Source organism: Rhipicephalus sanguineus, chromosome 10 (genome assembly GCF_013339695.2).
Source record: "Rhipicephalus sanguineus isolate Rsan-2018 chromosome 10, BIME_Rsan_1.4, whole genome shotgun sequence".
Classification (NCBI taxonomy): Eukaryota; Metazoa; Arthropoda; class Arachnida; order Ixodida; family Ixodidae; genus Rhipicephalus; species Rhipicephalus sanguineus.
This window is the reverse complement of record NC_051185.1, coordinates 71,910,420-71,928,975: the sequence shown is the minus strand read 5'-3', so window position 1 is coordinate 71,928,975 and position 18,556 is coordinate 71,910,420. Positions and strand designations below refer to the sequence as shown.

At 47.5% G+C, this 18,556-nt stretch overlaps 1 protein-coding gene across 1 annotated transcript in view; it reads left to right on the top strand.

The window, feature by feature from the left end:
- LOC119406489 (neprilysin-11-like) overlaps positions 1 to 18,556 on the top strand; it is a 30,893-nt gene extending 12,337 nt beyond the window's left edge. Inside the window, exons 6-12 of the mRNA XM_037673231.1 lie at positions 739 to 904; positions 3,459 to 3,557; positions 5,845 to 6,129; positions 7,536 to 7,733; positions 14,047 to 14,279; positions 15,548 to 15,691; positions 18,212 to 18,556. Coding sequence (XP_037529159.1) covers positions 739 to 904; positions 3,459 to 3,557; positions 5,845 to 6,129; positions 7,536 to 7,733; positions 14,047 to 14,279; positions 15,548 to 15,691; positions 18,212 to 18,556 — 1,470 coding nt within the window. The remainder of the gene's footprint in view (positions 1 to 738; positions 905 to 3,458; positions 3,558 to 5,844; positions 6,130 to 7,535; positions 7,734 to 14,046; positions 14,280 to 15,547; positions 15,692 to 18,211) is intronic.

The window sequence follows — 18,556 nt, the reverse complement described above, 5'->3', positions numbered from 1 at the left end:
ATCCATGGAAAACTTCCGTAGTGTCCTACAGTATTTGAAATATACTGGCTAATGATGCATGGCATTGCACCGATTCTCTGGAAGATTGTATTTATGACGTTCGATTTGTTCGTTATGAGACGCAGGAAAAACGCGTTTTTGACGTTCTTGTAACGCGTTCGTGAGCTGCATTGAGTTATTTATGGCAGATGCCACAATCATCTCGCGCATTTAAACTCTACAAGTTAATCACCCACAACATCTACTTAAAACATTTGTCAATGTACCTGTATAACAATTTGCCTTAATATCTGCCTAAACTCTAAACCTTAAAGCCTCAGCGACCTTAACGGTTGTCGATGATAAGACGCAGACATGACCCATATTTCCTGTATTATTTGACTATGCGCACCACATAACTAAAGAGCGCGTCAAGGAATTTTTGTACGCTTGTTGTGTAACACTCGAATAGAACAAAACAAACCTGGTCTACACAGTATTACAGAAATCTTTGTTCCAATGCTACATAATGAAAAAGTCAATAATCTACACGCATCAGCTGCTACAAGAGGCGCCTCTGCTAACAAACGTGCCCCATCATTTGCTTCATGTGTGAATAAGTCACTTCGTTAATAAATTTAATAAAGGCAGTAAGTTATGGCACGGCCTAAAAATTGCACGCTATCTTTCTCAATTTATTGCTATCTTGACGGGAAAATTGTATAGTCGTGCGAGAATCTTATGTTCGTGTTTCTCCAGTTCAGGTTAAGCTACGTAGAAGACCTGTGGTACATGCACCGCCACCGGATGCTTACAAAATCGATCCAGGACACCGTAAACTACTACGTCACCGCGCTGGCTCCGTACGGCGTCAGTGCACAAAACGCGACGTTGGCTTACAAGATACTTGACTACGAGAACGAGCGTAAGCATCGCCAAGTGTATCACAGCCACTGGCACGCCTCTTTCATGACACTATTCAAGCCATAAATATTCAAAATTTACAACGAGAAGGCCAATTACAGATTATGGGGTTTTACTCGAAGAAACCACGATGTGACTATGAGGCACGTCATGGGGAAGGGGGTACACTCCACACTGGTTTTCGCTACGTGGAGTACATTAATGGGCACCTAAATCTAAGTACAGAGGTGTTCTTGCATTTCGTCTCCATCGGAATGCGGCTGCCGTGGGTGGGAATCGTGTACAGTACGAGCTTAGTACAGCGGCTAAGCTCGTACGAACAGATTCGACTTTTGCGACCGCCGCACATAGCCTGCAAGAAAGCGTGCGCAGACCGCCGATCCGCTCAGTCACATGATCAGCTAGCACATCAACCTGACCGGGCTAGCCAGGGAAGGAGGCGTTTGTTCGCCCGCCCTTGGTCCCCACACTCGTCGCCTCACCGCTACCGCGCGCTCACCTCACCTCCTTTTCGCTCCCCCTAATATTATTAATAATGATAATAATAATAATTGATGGGGTTTAACGTCCCAAAACCACGATATGATTATGAGAGAAGCCGTAGTGGAGGGCTCCGAAAATTTCGACCACCTGGGGTTCTGTAACGTACACCTAAATCTAAGTACACGGTCCTCCAGCATTTTCGCCTCCACCGAAAATGCGGCCGCCGCGGCCGGGATTCGATCCCGCGACCTTCGAGTACCATAACCATGCTAGACCACCGTGGCGGGGTTTTCGCGCTCCCTGGAGCGCGCAGCGTACAGCTCGCACGCGCGAAAGTATTTTTTACTTCTGGACTTTACACGCAACACCGCGACGACAGAAAAATAGGCGTAAGATGTCCTCTACAGTTTGTTTTGCTAATAAAAAAATTTACAGAATAATAGACCGCACCTTCGGCAAACAAGGCGACGTTGACTGAAAAATTCAGTGGCCCTTCCCACATCCGGAAAATGGGTGCGAGCGAAGATTGGCATGTACGTTCCTGACGTACCACTTTTTCTTTGTATAGCAATGCGCAATGCTCACGCCTGAGTGTTTCCTTCCTCCATGCCGGGAATTGAACTTTCATCCACGTGCTGAGCAGCGCAACACATCAGTTGCCACACGCAACAACGATGGCCATGCGTTCACATCCAGGCAACAATGAAATGTGGCGACGTGAAATGACAAAGTATCCTCGATAAAATGTCAGATCGCCAAATCGGAACGGCCGATCGCCGACAAGACCATGATCTAGAAGAGCATAAATTACTGGAAAACGGCGCATACAAATAGGCATTTGACCGGCACTAATTTGAGGGCCGCATTTCTGTACACTCGCCGGTGCCGTGCTTTCCGCGTTGTGCGTTTTTACAGATTTCGCCGACGCCGAAATGTGCAACTCGTAACAAGGTTCGCTTGAAAATGTGAGCCCTCGTATGGAGCATAATGGCATTTTCGTTTGCGTGCGCTTGTCCGATTCTGATCTAAGTACAGAGGTGTTTTTTGCATTTCACAGTCAAGTAATGGTGACAGAAACTCCACGAGCTGAGATCTTCTCACGTATTTAACGTTAACACCGTAGGCGTAACCAAAGCGCATAAGGCGAAGTATAGCGCCGCTAAGCATTTGTTCGCTACAATTTGTTTCTCTGACGGGGACTACCCAAAATTTTGAATATACGCTAGAAGTGTGCATCAACTTCACACAGAATTTGCTTCAATGTGTTGGTTTTCTATGCTAGAGTACCGTGTTCGTAAAAATATTCAATCGGTAAAACTCGCAAGAATATTCTGAGTGTTTTTTTTATTTATATGGTTCCATTGCTCTAACGAGGATTATCTCTGTTTGTGATCAAAATATTTTCTAAGTTTCTTCGAGTAGTGGGTGTGCCATACGAGGTGCGCATAACTGATGCGCGAAAAGAACACAATATAATTGATTAATGCGGTACACTTAACCTCCTCGATAAAAAATGATATTTTTTCTGTTCAGTATTCTTTCAATATGACTAAACTTACGTTAAATTCAATTCTTTTATGTGACATCGATATCTTGATGTCGCGCGTATGAACATAAAGTCACGGTAACGCGCCTTGAAAAGTACCTGCGCACCCTTACATGAATTTCACCAAAGTACACTTTAATAACAACAACAACGACTATCAAATGAAATTTTATTGGAATGACACTCCCTTTTGGATATGAGTTAATGTTACTTGTGCTGTGCTTCTTTCCTGCCACTCAACTCTCTAAAGCTATTTGAGATAGAATGCTGTCATAATCACCCATTAGCAACTTTCCATGAATAACGACTTTCTATCCTGTCCTGTGCCAGCTGATTTTATGTCTCCAAATTTCTTAATTTCGCACTGTTCCGTAAATTTAAGAATCTATTACCTGTTCGCAAACGCACACTATTTGTCCTGTTTGGATTTGTGTTGTCTGGCAACCCGAAAAACACGCTTACCTCTGCGCTCAAGTTTCACATTAGGGACTATGGTAATCATCGGGTTTTCATCTTTTTTTTTCAGTAATCAAGTCGCTCAACAAGCACCTGAAGGCCGCCGCCGTGTTCGTTATCGGAACAATTGAAGAAATGGGACTCACGACACCACCACACTTAGAGCCCGGTGCGTGTACTACAATTTAACTTTATTGCGAAATCGCGCGAAGAAGTAAAACTACCAGTGTAAAGCGATTCAGTGCTGCAGAAAGGCTACGATGTGTTAGAGCGGTAATATTATGCTAACCGCCACAAACTTTCGCGGGTTGCAGCCTATTTAACGGATATAATTTTAATCCTGTTAGAGACGAAGTGCAACGAAATACTGGACCGCGTAGTGATCTCGGTTTCACACAGCATTGGACAGCGTCAGTTCAAAAGTTGTCGCATCAAATTTGAATGCACGCACCACAAAAAGTTCGCTAAAAAAGATCTTTGCATAACGTAGGTGGGAAAATATGATATTCCAGATTACATACTGAAACATCTATGAAGGCAAGGTTTCGCAGAGTGGTCACTCAAGCGGGCCATTAATTAACCCATATATGCCCAGTGTCCTACATATAGGACGCTCCTTTGACGCACTCTAACATCGCTATTTCTTTAGCTGATGACTAGCGCCACCTACAGCACATCAAACAGGCCTCATTCTCAATGTGTGCAAGCCTAGACATTGCTTGCTTTTCATGCTGCCACGTGCCGACCGCTTTCTCCAGGCAATCGCGTGCTTTGTGTGAAAGACACCATGGAGAGGAAGAAGTGCACGTGAAATGCCGACCGCTTTCTCCGGGCAAACGCGTGCATTGTATGAAAGACGTCGTGGAGAGTAAGAAGTGCAATGTCGGTGCGCACGTGAAATGTTTCATGGCTTACCACACCCGCACATAGCACCCCTAATGCAGTGTCCTATATGTATAGGACGGCTTAAAACACAGTGTTGCGTTTACCTGGCAGTAAATAAAGAACTTGTGCTTTTCTTTTGAGGGTAGAAGTACACTTTTAGTGAAAAAAAATATTTGCTTTGTCATTTTTTCTGAGTTTGGGTATATATGCATTAATAGTAAATGTGATGCCCATGCACAGTTATTATTATTATTGCGATAACAATGATATGGATGCTCCAGGCGGATTATTGACGTCGGCGTCGGCGTCGCCGTGGGGTTCCGGATAAAGCCCAAGTTGCGATAACATCGCCTCGCGGGTCGTGTGTTCTCTGTGAGAGTGAGAGCGAGCGTGGGCAGCCGACGATTCAGGCTCAAGTGCAGAGGAAACGTGACGGCCGTCTTTCGCCGCGCGAAAGGCCCATATGGCTTCCCCGAAAGTCAGTTTCGTGGCTCCGGCAGGAACCGCCTACTCTGATAGAGCAAGCATGGTCGCGCGCGCACTATCTTTACAGAGATCAGTAGACGCCTCATACCTTTGTCCGTGCTTTGTTCTACTGTGTTTGCGTTAAAGAAATAGACAGCAGGAAGGTCGCTTCGCTCGGTGCAGCGGCCACACTTCCATAAGTTAGCGTTTTACGCCACGTCTAATGCTAATGCAGTTAACTGCTAGCCTTACAACGTAAAACATTCCAATTTATTGCTATCGCATTCACTGCTTCGCCTTCGCTGCGAAACTGGATTTTTCTGTCATCGAGCAGACCGCGTAGTCTTTTGAAATGTTCATGTTTATATATGTTTCCGTTTACATTCTAGATATAAAACTGAGTGTGATTCGCGCACGTTGTTTTTAGTCATCTGCTCATGGCGTAACCTTGTGTAATGTTTATGTGCTTCGCCTTTTACAGTCTACTGCGTACTCGGGCCTCCGCGATTTAGTCTCGCAAGTAAATAGGTGGTGTTTGTTCAATAACGATTAGTGGAGACAAATGCAGGCTGAGAAAAGTTTGAGGCGAAGGACAGCGCTGAGGTTTACCTTTTTTTCGCCTGCTTCATATCGGCGCCCAAGGAATCTGGTGTGTGCGCACAAGCTCACGCGCGCTCGTGACGAATGCGCCTAACTTGGCGAGACAGCGGCAGCAATGTTCAGTGACACATGACGGAAGTTACTCATGACTTATAAAGTGAGTATACACGTACTACATGGCCTCCAAGATTACGGGCGTGCGCTGTTACCTAACTCTGTAAGATATATCTGAGGCTCAGTGGTAACGCGACAGTGTATAGGCGAATTCATAGTAGCCAAGAAAACAGCGGTGTGGATTAGAGAGCTAACGGAAGTAGCCGGCATCCTAGTTGACGTCAAGAAGAAATAAACGGAGCGGAGTAGGTTATGTACAGCTCAAGGCAAATAACCGCTGGTCTCCTAATTTTTTTATAACTGGGACAAGCTGTCAATGTCTCACCTAAGTATAAGCTGATGATGATGATGATATTTCGAAGCGTACGCACCACGTTCGTCGCAATTTGCAGCCCAGTGGGGGGAGATGTTCTCCAGATACACCAACGGCGTCTACGGCGGGCACGACAAGATCGCGTACCAGAAGGAGCTGCTCTCGGCTCTTGCGGAGCTACTTGGCTTGCCGTCCGCGGGACCCGCTGGGCTGCGCTGCCTCGTCGCTTGGAGCCTCTTTCGGCAGCTGCTTCCCTACGCACGGCCACCACTGGATACCGGAGGCAAACAAACTCTGTACAGCTGCTACAATCGTGTCGGCGAAGTCATGGAACTGGCACTAACCAGCCACTACTTGCAGTCAGGTAAGCTATCACTCACACCTTGGTCTGGATACATACATACATACATACATACATGCATGCATGCATACATACATACATACATACATACATACATACATACATACATACATACATACATACATACATACATACATACATACATACATACATCCTTCTTACACACACCAATAGTGCCTTGCATGCCAAAGTTTGAAAATGTGCAATGCCACGCGTAACCCAGGTGATTAGCGCGCTGCCGGAGCTAATCGCGGAGGCCACGTGCCACGTAGCTGGACCAAACTGAAGTGATTTTCTGTGCAGTCGCTCGAGGCAAGTGAGACGTTCTTTCATACCTCGCCTAATTACAATATTGGTGTTTTTAGTTATTTAGGTTTTCAAGTAGCATAATGAAAGTGAGATATCAATGAGAAATTTGTAGGACAAGCGGAAAAGTCCCAACTCGACTTTCTTTTGCTCTACATATGTTCCACAAAAGTGTTTTGTTTTCTAAGTCGAAATAGAAAGCGCAGTAGAAACGGGAAGTGAATTCGATATTTCGCGCGGACGCTACAAAAGTAGCAATGCTCGTTTGCTGACGTCATTTCCGGTTTTCCCGTCACTTTGCCCCGCCACGGTGGTCCAGTGGTTATGGCGCTCGACTGCTGACCCGAAGGTCGCGGGATCGAATCCCAGTCGCGGCGGCTGCATTTTCGTTGGAGACGAAAATGGTTGAGGCCCGTGTACTTAGATTTAGGTACACGTTAAAGAACCTCAGGTGGTCGAAATTTCCGGAGCCCTCCACTACGGCGTCTCTCATAATCATATCGTGGTTTTGGGACGTTAAACCCCAGATATTATTATTCCACGTCACTTTCTCTTAAAGCCTGCTAAGGAACGCCCCTTAGACAAGTTTGGTTAGGAGTGATAATCGAACTCATGGCCGCTTGCAGAAAGTAGGTAAAAGGAGAACATCAAAACACACCGTGTCCTGTGCTTCAGAGCATTGCCTGTGATACCAAGATGTGAACTTCGCTATGGAAAGATACCAAAAGGACGCGTTCGTTCTGTTACCACATTTTGTAATATACACTGTACAAATTCATGTAATTGCATGTCTACTGAACAAAGGTGCAACTATTTTTGTGTAGACATGATCGTGTTATGACCTATTCTTATAAAAGAGACATATACTCATTAGCATTCTTTTATGTTAGTGGAATGATCTTGTCAACTGTGGATAAACCTACAAAGCGTTTCCGTGACGGAAATGCCGCCGGTAAATTCTTGGTGGAGCGCAACATTAAACACCGTCTCGTTGAAATGTCAATAATGCATTTCGCGATAATATTCATGATGGAATCAGCACTTCGACACGTGTATCGTATGAGAACTCTTACAGATGTAAACAATTTCTCACCACCATGCAGCCGTGAACGCCCAAGCAGTGCACAAAGCCTTGGACGTGTTTGCCACAGTCAGAGAGGCCTTCGGTGCGGCGATACAGAACTCCAGCTGGCTTGTCGGCACTGAGCGTAGCGTGGCCCTGCGAAAGCTGGCCAATATGAAAGTTCTTATCGGCGGCCCCGAGCAGAGGTGGGATGAGCCCTACGTGGACCAGTACTACGGTCAGCATTCTCCCGTACTCTGTAATATTGCGTCATTTGTCGAGTTGGCACGAAAAATCTGTCGGTACAAACCTTTTCCCTAATGCAGACGCAAAAGTGCACGGTTTCGGTCAAATGTGAGCGCAGAAATAGTTTTGTCTGTTTCCTTTTTTCTCATCTCGGTGGCATGTAACACTGTTCAGTACATATGCCAGAGTAAAAGTATTCAAGCGAAGCTTGTATTGCCTGACTCGTGTCGGCGTAGGTGTTATGGGTGCTCGCAAAAAACTCATAGCTCGTATGTCCCCCACTACTCGCCACTGGTCCACCACTAAAGATGAAGGAAACACACGGGCGGCAAACGCCAAGCCCAGTCTCGCTCAGTAACTGGTTTAGTTGCCAAAACAAGTGATCGATGGGCTGCGCGCCGTCGCTTGGCAGATTGCCCATCCTCATTCGCATGCCCCGCCACGGTGGTCTAGTGGTTATGGCACTCGGCTGCTGACCCGAAGGTCGCGGGATCGAATCCCGGCCGCGGCGGCTGCATTTTCGATGGAGGCGAAAATGTTTGAGGCCCGTGTACTTAGATTTAGGTGCACGTTAAAGAACCCCAGGTGGTCTAAATTTCCGGAGCCCTCTACTACGGCGTCTCTCATAATCAGATCGTGGTTTTGGGACGTTAAACCCCAGATATTATTATCCTCATTCGCAGCTGGTGTGCAGAAGAAGGCATAGGAGGAGGAGGAGGGTCAATCCCAAGGGAAAGGGAAAGATGCTCCTCCTCCTTGGTTCCTCCATGTTCCCCCAATTAACTGGTTCAGTGCTCGCTGCATGCAGCCACGTTATCCCCACAAGATTCTTAAAGGAGTACTGACACGAATTCCAAATAATTCCGGATCGTCGCTCTAAATAAGAACACTGGCGTCGAAAACCCTAAAAAGAGTATTGTGGTGCCTGGGAATGAATCGAATATATTTGTAATACCACTACCTTAATAGAAACGCTTCCGGTTTCGATACAGAGGGCGCGGCTTCTCAGTGACGTTCATCGCAGTGTAACGTCATGGGAAAACAGCAAATCGTGACGTACTAGCGGCAGATCCGTCATCTGCTCGTGGTACACGTAAGCAACGATGAGTGAATTATCGTCCAGTGGCCACGACCGTGATTTCTGCGATTTAGGCTGCATGCAGGACGCAGAGTTCGCAAACTCAGTGGAAGTGTGTTGACCGTCGGAATAATGTCCATTGCGGTGGGGCTAGCTTGCTGATGCTCAGCGACGAAAACGTTAAAATCAAAGTAAAATATTTCATACGTGTTGTCTGACTCCGGTGTGTGGAGAGCGCTAACACTTCATAACAATGAAATGAAAAACGTCCCTTTTACGATGTCTCAAGATCGTGTCAATACTCCTTTAATCCCATCTGCCCATCTAATCTACTGCCTCCCCCATCGCGCGCTTGCCTTGTCTTGGAATCCTGTCTGCTACTCTTAGTCACTACCGGTTATGCCCCACTACCTACTACTCACTACGACACAGGCGTGTACATTCTTCTAGTCCAGCGTGTTTTAAATGAGAAGCATTCCTTAGCTAACCTTAGGCACGTAGAGTGTTTCTATCTACGTATCTATCTAGCCGCCTACGTCTGGGTGCTCTCGTGATCGCCTCCTTAACTTGGTGTAAACCGAAATCGGCACAGGAGGGTAAGAGGATTTGACGAGTATGACTGTTGGGTCGTGACATGAATAAAGTGAAAATCCTGTCGCGTACGTCGTCAAACCCTTTCCTCCAGACACGTGTGGCCCATACCCGTTTACCACGGGCCGCGGTGTATGGGTATGCGCCACAGGTGATTGTCAGTTTGTCTACCCAGGAATGGCGGGAACAGTCATTGGTAATTTAAATGCGAGAGCGTTAAGAAAAAAAAATTGGCGAAGCTTGCACTAAGCCGCGCAAGGCTAGAAGCAGCGAAATTGGACGATTCTGAAGACAAATCTGGTTACTTCTAGGTTGTTTCTAGGACTTCGCTAGGTGATGCAGGTTGTTTCTACGTTGATTCTCAGCGCAGAGAGGTTCGAGTTAAACCACGGGCGCAGTCACATACACGACATTGCAGTATGGATGTTCAAACTGCAGAGACAGAACCTCGCACTGAAACGAAGCGTTCGCGCCTCTCATAGATCTACGGGCACGTCGTCGTTGGCGTAGGCCTTCCGTCACTTCGGGGTCTTCTCGCAGCCGCCGTTGCCTTTCCCGTACCCTAGTATTCTCTCGCTGTACGTACTCGGGGTCTTCGGCTCGCCGCAGTCGCTTCGCAGCCATTTGTTGGGCTAACTGTTGCCTTCTTCATTTTTAGTATCTGTTTTCTGTGGTGCATACCCCTCTATGATGATGATAGTTTTTTGTTCGCTGGACAAGGAAGGATTTCTGCTTAGAAAATCGCTGACCCGACGAATGCAAAGAATAAATATTAGGATCCCAGCAAGAATCGAACCCAAGCCTTCTGCGTGGCAGTCGGCTATACTATACCACAGAGCCACGTCAGGTCTACAAACTGCTTTGGAAAAACAGCCTATGCAGGCGTAATATCGGTGCAACGTCAATTGTGGCTGTGGTGCTGGCTATCTAATTTTATGAGATAACAATAAACACTATAGTGTTTGCACTCGTACGATACAGGCGTCATATCAGGTTAACGTCTGTGGTTACAGTGTTGGCTCCGTTTTTATAGTAGTCTAATAAGCATTACATTTGTATTCCTATGATTCAACAAGCTGTATTCAAGTGTTGCTCAACCCCGGAGGAATACATTAACAAAAATTACGTATGGTATTCACATCACTGCACCGTAAAGTGCACTTAGTTTCGATAATACTGCCGTATGTGCTCTAACGTGAGTGCTGGCGTTACGTCGCACCATAAGTTACGCTTTAAACGCCAGTCTTGTCGACGTGCCTGGTAAGCCCGCGATGTACACACAGCTACTACACTTGCAAAAACACGTCGATCCACCACGTAACGCTTGGCTCGAAGCCATAAAATGCAGCATAAAAGTATTTGCTAACTCCTTCGCATAAAACCGATTCCCACGAGGCGTGGGATCTGCCGATTTTTGTTTGTTTGTTCTGTTTTTGTTTTGTTTTTGCGCTAGTCAGCATGACTATATCCGAACTCGCCCAATTTCCTACCGTATTAGCGTTTTATGCCTGTTTTTTTTCTTGCTGGTGTTTTTTTATTAGTGAAGTGAACTCCCTAAGCGAGTACACATAAAAGAGTCGACGTGTTATTTTTTTTTTTGCCTAAATACTGGATCTTCTTTTAAAAAATCACTTAAGTGTTTTTACGATGAACGCTGGTGACTACGCTAAAGCAATCTCGCTGACGCTGTGCGAAGAGTTTCAAGCGGTATTCTGACGTACATAGAACCGACATGTACTCCAGTGAACGCTCTGTCAATATAAGACTCGATGAAAATGTACTTGATGCGATTAGAGCTGGCAAACTATTTAGAATCTTAGTAATCTTAGCACATATCGTTTCTGTAGCTTAACTTCAGCTCACACTAATAAACGTACTTTTAAGTTACGGCAACTTCCAAAACGTAATAAAATCAGAATTAGGGAACAATGACCTCCCGTATTCCTATTTACGAGAACATGGGAGATGCCTTAGAACTTGGCATGTTCTCGTACCAGTCTCAGATTTATCTTCTCTTTTCTGAGAATAATCACATTGGAGCGCAGAGAAGTCTGCTTTAGAAAATATACAGGCGACCAATGCAACATGTGCGGGGTCGTCCTCTTTAAGTACAAACACGGCGCAGCGTGGCTGCGCTCTGCGGAGCGCCAGGGCATACAGTGTGGCCGCGCATCCAAGCTGCGTAAGAAGGCACACATGGGTTGCATGATCTCTCCTGAAGCGCGGGAGCACCGTGCTTGCTTTGCTGTGAAGCACACCTATCAGCATGCCTGCAGCGACCCGCAGTTTAAGTGATCTGTTCACTTAAACTGCAGGTTCTATAGTCGAGTACAAGTTTAAAAGGCAGGACAGGCCCCGCCCACGAAGCGCAACCGCTGAGTGCCTCTGCAACTAAAGAAACAGTCCCTCTCGTGTGCTGGATGGCGGACTCATCGGCCGTCCGGCTCATGTCGTCAGTCTAGAGCAGGGGTTCTCAAACTTTCTGGCCTTGGGGAACCCCAATAGCTTTTCCAGACTGACACGGAACCCGTAACTTTTTCCTTAACAAGAGGAAGTCAATCGGATGCGGTGAGGTGGGGGTGGGTAGGGGAGGTGCGATACCTTCGTTAAATGCAAAATGTAATGAAATTTTTTTAGATGCGAAGCAGCTTTTGCTCGGGGCTGTGTCCGTAGATCCATTGGCGACAGTCCGCTTTCTACCACCTAGCATAGCCATCTTCGTCTTCTTCGTCTTCTTCTTCGACCGCCTTGATGATGATACGTGCAGAGCACTTTAGGGCCGCGGGCTGCCGTATGCTGTGGGGGCCGATTTTGCCGGCCCGGGCCCGGCCCGGCCCGAAAACGCCATGCTCCGGCCCGCCCGAGCCCGGCCCGGTGTTCTTAAATGTGGCCCGTACCCGGCCCGGGCCCGAAAGGTTCGGGCCTGGCCCGGCCCGGCCCGTTTCAGCTACTTATACCTTGAGCATAAAGGAGACACTGTCCAACCTTCGGTGATTGTGAAGATACCTGCCGCACACCAGATATTATCTAGAGATTGTTTAAGGAACTTCTTTCAGTGTCACGACTTTCACTGGTACTGTGTATACTTTCGGTTAATTACGCCCGTAACGCCGTATCACGGGCCCGAGCCCGATCCAACAATCCCTTACCCGGCCCGGCCCGGCCCGCGGGCCGGGTCGGGCCCGGGCTTTCGGGCCGGCCCGGGCCCGTGCAGTGCTCTATGCTGTCCTAGCTTGGCGTAACGAAGACAAAACCATGTGTGCTGGCACGCGCTAGCGCGTTCGGGTCTGTGTAAGGGGCTGGGTAATACGCTGTGGCCTCTCCCCCTTACACACTCTCAGCAATCAAGCGATGGCGTCGGGGAACGAGATTCTGCAGACGGGCGATGAACCAACGCGTTGTATCCTAGTCAGAACGCGCTGGCACGCGCTAGCGCGTTCAGGCCTGTGTAAGGGGCTGGATAAGACGCTGTGGCCTCTCCCCCTTACACTCTCTCAGCAATCACGTGATGGTGTCGGGAAACGAGATTCAGCAGACGCGCGATGAACCCGCGTGGCGTGCTCCAACAAGAGTTCGAGACGAGTAACAGCAACAGCAACTACAGTAAATTCATGGTGTGCTCCACTTGCAAGGACGCGTTAACATCGGGCAAGGTGCCCGTGATGAACGAAACTTTAAGTCGACCCATGCGCTGCTTCGCATCCCCACATGGTACCCTTTAGTGGGAGATAGTGTAATGTTTTTTTTTTTTAATTTCTTGTCTAAGTCAATAAATTGGGGGCTAATGGCGGCAAAATGCGAGCGGGTCGCATTCGTTCTTACCGCTCGCGGAACCCTGAAATGGCGTTCACGGAACCCCCGGCTTCCGCGAAACCCAGTTTGAGAACCCATGATCTAGAGTGTGAGCCCGTCGGTGCACGCGCGTATTCCTCCACCTTTGAGGAAGGAGGGAGGAATTAACTTTATTTACTTAGCTGGCGCGGTCCTCAGGGTCATGGAGGGAAAAAAGCAGGAGGGAGCGCGCCTAACGTCCACAAGCCAACTTTCTCTGAAGCCGCTGCCTCCTCGTGTTCAAGTCACAATTCCCATCATGCTCCTGTTTCATTTTCTTTTTGCTGGGCTCACGAGAAAACAAACACAAAATTGGACGAGTGAGCGCGCCTAGTTCCACAAGCAAACCTCCCTCGACGCCGCTCCCCCCTCGTGCTCCATGCCCTGGTCACAATTCCCAGCATGCTCTGTTTCAATTTTTATGGCTGGGCTTCAAGACTGTCACGTGATGCTCCCTCCTAGGTTTTTCTCCCCTTCCATTCTCAGGGTGTCTCCACGCAGGTAGCGACCCTTTCGTCCCAGGCAGCAACAGCTAAGTGTTTTCCGTAATTGAAGTTTTAATGAGCTCCTCCCAAGCTGATCTTAAGGGAGCTGCCAGGATCGTTTTGGGGGGGGGGGGGGGGGGGGATGAAACGCCTTCGCAGGCCCACAATATGTGATTTTGTGTGGCCAATACTTCTGCGCAACAATTTTTTTCAGATTGGGCTAACCGATCCGCATGCAATAAGCGCTGGCCGGTGAGGGCTAGGAAAACAGTGAGAATGTTGCTGCCCCTAAAGTTGTCTCCGAATATATACGCATACAGAGGGGCTCCCAGACGCGCCGAGCGACCGCTTCTTCATCCCTTGGCTCAAGGCGCGGTCAGTGTCCACGCATCGCCGGTGGTCGGATCAGACCAACTTTTTGTTCGACATCGGCAAAGTGAACGCCTTCTACGAGCGTGACACCAACGTCGTCATTGTGCCGGCCGCCTTGTTGCAGCCTGTATTCTTCTTCCCGAATGGCAACGAGGCGTTCAACTACGGAGGCCTCGGGGATGTGAGTACTTCGCTGACCAACCAATGATCATTGGTATGTTCCGCGGGCGCGTACAAATTATGGTTTGCAAAACCTGCATTACCCTTTTCCAAACACACCAAGCAAGTTTGACTAACAGACGAAAACTTACGTTGCCTGTCAAAGTATGATATAATGCAAATGCTGCGCTGAATGTTTTGTCTGCTTTTCTTCACTGAATTTTCTTTTTCTCCCTTCTTTTAATCTGAACTGTTAGTGTTGTGCTTATTTCGTATATCATGTGTAAACGAAGATTCTTCGTAACACAGGATTTGCACTACGTTGAACAGTGTTGTACGTGGCTTTCTGGTGCCCTTGTTATGTGCGGATAGCAGGACTTGTCAAGTTTTTGAAATAGAGCTTTTATCCCGTTATTCTTTTCCACTGAGGTGCACTTGGTATGAACCATTATAATGGCGAAAAAAAATTAACTCAACTCAGCCCTCATGCCGCAGCACCGGTCCTTCGACACCTTGTGACCTTCCTGATTGACACTGATACACGAACCTCTCCAAGTTCTCCGGCACAAGTTGTCGGACACAAGGGCCCTGCATTAACTTAGCCGTCCAATCATCCTTCAAGTGACCATCCTCGCCTTACGCCTGCTCTAGGCCACCAGGCATACAGGCGCGAATTTACTTTGTTTCGTGAAAATGGGCTGCGCAGGCGTTTATGCTTAGCGAATTGTGGAAGAACTCGTCATTTTCAAAGATATCCCAATCAAGAAGCGACGCAGACTCTACACCTCTTTACATATTCAGCGATAGCGTTGTCTTAAGCACAAGGCCATAACTCGCCTTGCCTCACGTCCCCTTTAGGACTGAAGTGACAGTGTCATAAGCCATCTTGGAACAGCTCATACAGTGGTGTTATCTTAACAAACATTTCATCTTCAAAATCACAATAACCGCTCTCCATATCTTGTTACACGAGCGATATTTTTAAGTTATGCATCAAGCAAGCTTGGCCTTCTGTAACGTCGAACGAATTGGAAAAACATATCCTCATCATTGTATATGACACCGCTCTTTTCTCTTTTTTTGTGTGTCATTTCATAATTAACGGGGTAGCATTTTTCAGGGAGTACAACATTGTATACTAACTCTACTATACCGCTTTTCGCAAAACTTAAGCTCCGAACCTCTAAAAACAGAGGCGCAGTGATGTAAAGTCATGAGCGTTCATAATCCCGGACTACAAGACAACAAATGCACAGTACCTACAACACCGAATGGATTTTTTTTCTCCAGGTTATGGCGCATGAGATTACTCATGGTTACGACGTTCTAGGCGTGCAATACGACGACGACAACCAGCTCAGGCCATGGAGCACTCCACAGTCACGTCAGCACTACGTCAATAACGTCATCTGCCTACGCGGCTCCCACTCACAGGTTTGTCCGTTGCACTAAGCGGGTTGCTGCGTGCGCTTGTATGACGAAGTTTCACAATAATAACGTATTACACGTTACATTGTCAACCACTCTGCACCCTTAAAGCGATTTCAAGCAAGCAAAACATGCTTTAGCCTAAGAGAACTTGCAAAAATGGAGGTGTAAGTTTGTTTTGCTTCCCCAAATAGCCTTTCGGCTTGCGCCAGGGTTATTGTTTTACCTAAAACACACTTTATGAGGTAATATTTATCGAAACACCTATGGCCCATAAGGCAGAGTGCCAGCTGATAATTGGAAGTCGCTGATAAAAAGGTGTTGAATATTAGACGGGTTTAGATTAACAGATCTGTCTGTTTAAGGGTATATACAAGCACGCCATAAATTTACGTGTATTCTGTGAATGTATATTGTTTAATTGTGTAGAACAGGAATGCCCTCACCGGCACTGAACGGCGGCTGAAGATACCATGGCTATGTATACAAGATGGCCGGTGTATGGCTGTGCAGTGCGAGCGCTGTCTCCATAATGTTTTACAATGCTATGTTGTGGTGATGTGTGTACGGTTGGGCGCGTATGTGCGCCTACTATGCTGTTGTAATTGTAGCCTTTAATTTTCACTGTTTTTCAATTACAAGGCTGGTTAAATGGTTGACAACCACCTACGATATGGGCTTTGATTCGTGAAAAATGTCTTTTCCGTAGGGCGTAAGGGTGTTGTCGATAGTCGATTCCATTGTCGATAGTTGGGCGAGTTGGTACATGATTGTAAATGAACAGACAGCGAGAAACAACGGACACAGAAAAAATTGGCCGCTCAGCGAACGTGGATGGACGTCCAGCGAAGCTGTATCAAACACCACACGTGCTGATGGGGGCTATGTTTTATTATTACTTTAGAGTAATGGTAGAGCATTGTGTTCGCTATGGTAGACCGTGATTGGTTCCGCGACCATTTTCAGCAATGCTAACTTGTTCCTTTCGTATAGAATTTTATTCACGCTGTGCTTCTGGTGTCTTTAATTTCCGTGGTCTACCCGTAGCAGTCTTTGAATGAACTGAATGAGTTGCTATACGGACCGGTCTGCCTTTTATATATGAAAGCTCGAAACAAAAAAGTCACAGTTTCGCCGCAAGGGCGAAGCAATGAATGCGATAGCAAGAAATTAATGCTATACGAAGTGAGGCTCGCCAATGGATACGCTCAGTTTGAACAGCGTTCCTGTTGCAAAGGCGGCCGAAGCAGCGAAGGAAACTAGCGTGCTTCAACTGTCGAGCTGTGACACTTGATAGTTCGCGCTCATCTTCTGTTTGTTCGTTTAGCGGCGTCCCTTCAGCTCGAGTGACTTTCGCACGCTCGGTAACATGAGCGCGGACATCACGGTGAAAGCGTGAAACATTCCTCTTCCCCTCGCCGCGAGAAAACCGCGCGAGCAGACAACGGAAGGGCAATGTTCTCGCTGCGCAAATATAAGAAGCGAGCGAGCTCGACGACGACTTTTAAATGCGCCCGTCGCGCTGCTAGCGCCATCTCGCTGGTAATGAAGAAAGCTTATTATCGCCTGCCGTCTGTGAGTCCGTCCAGCGGTAAAGGGTATGTATATAACGCTCGCCGTTAGCTACGTGGAGGATCTGCGTTTCGTGGCGTAGTGGATAGCGCCACTCGCTGCGGAACAAGAGGTCCCTGGTTCGATTCCGCGCTTCGGAAGCATTTTTCTGAATTATTTTTCTTTGGGGCTTTTATATATATATACATACTTATACATATACGGTGCATGACGGCGACGGCGACGGCAAAATCCAGCCGAGACTGTCCATATAATTGCTATCGCAATAAAAGGGGGGGGGGTAGGGCCGTTTGACGTCATTCGAAGCCCTCGTGTGAAGTGCAAAGCAGCTGCAACCTAACCTTTACCGGGAACGCGTGGGAAGGTGTTCCCATTGTTCACAGGCGCCTTATCATCCATCATGCGGTTTTCATGCTTGTTTTGTGGTTTTCTTTATTGAAACAAATACTGAGCTCTGTGCTGTATGCCTGTCTGCAAAGAAAGATATGCCGTTTGCCATCCATTGTTAAAGGGCCCCTAAACCACCCAGAGTTCGAAATTTAGTTGTGGCGTTGCAGTTGTGCACGAGTCTACAGCGAACGCTTTCGTCCGCTCGTCTGTCCACCTGTCCGAATGCCCTTCATCAGCGTCCGAGGTGAAAACGCAAGGAGCGCGCGCATCTGCTAGCAGATGAGCATGCGAGCGTCTGTTGGTGGTTTATGGGCCCTTTAACCTGGCGTGTTCAGTTTACGCCATGAAATTTTCCGACCAACGAGAGGTCTACAGATTCGTTGTAAAAGAAGGCGACAGGGCGAAGCTGGACAAAGTTATAAACGCGGTAAAACCCCCTTAAGAGAGTAAACTGTGTTTTTTGAGGTGTATACTAGTGAAGAGGCCTGAAAATTGGTTTACGGACCTCTTTTTATGTCGTTTATGTGTTCTGTGGACCTTTCTTTTTCGACGCTTATATTATAGGTGCTACGCCGCAAGCGCCATCTGCAGCTCGACGATACAATTGATTCGGAGAACCTGGCGGACTTCGTGGGTGCTGCGATTGCGTACGCCGCCTTCCACAGGCTGCCGTCGTTCCGCAAACAGTGGACGCTGCCCGGCTTGCACCTGACGCCCGACCAACTCTTCTTTGTGGGCCGATGCACGAAGACGTGTCGGATTGCAGAGGTGACGACGTCGACGCGCTACGCGACCGCCAGTTCGCGCTGCAATGTGCCTTTGATGAACATGGAGCCCTTCGCGCGAGCCTTCCGTTGCCGTGTCGGGACGCGCATGAACCCCAATCACAAATGCTCATTCTGGGCCTGA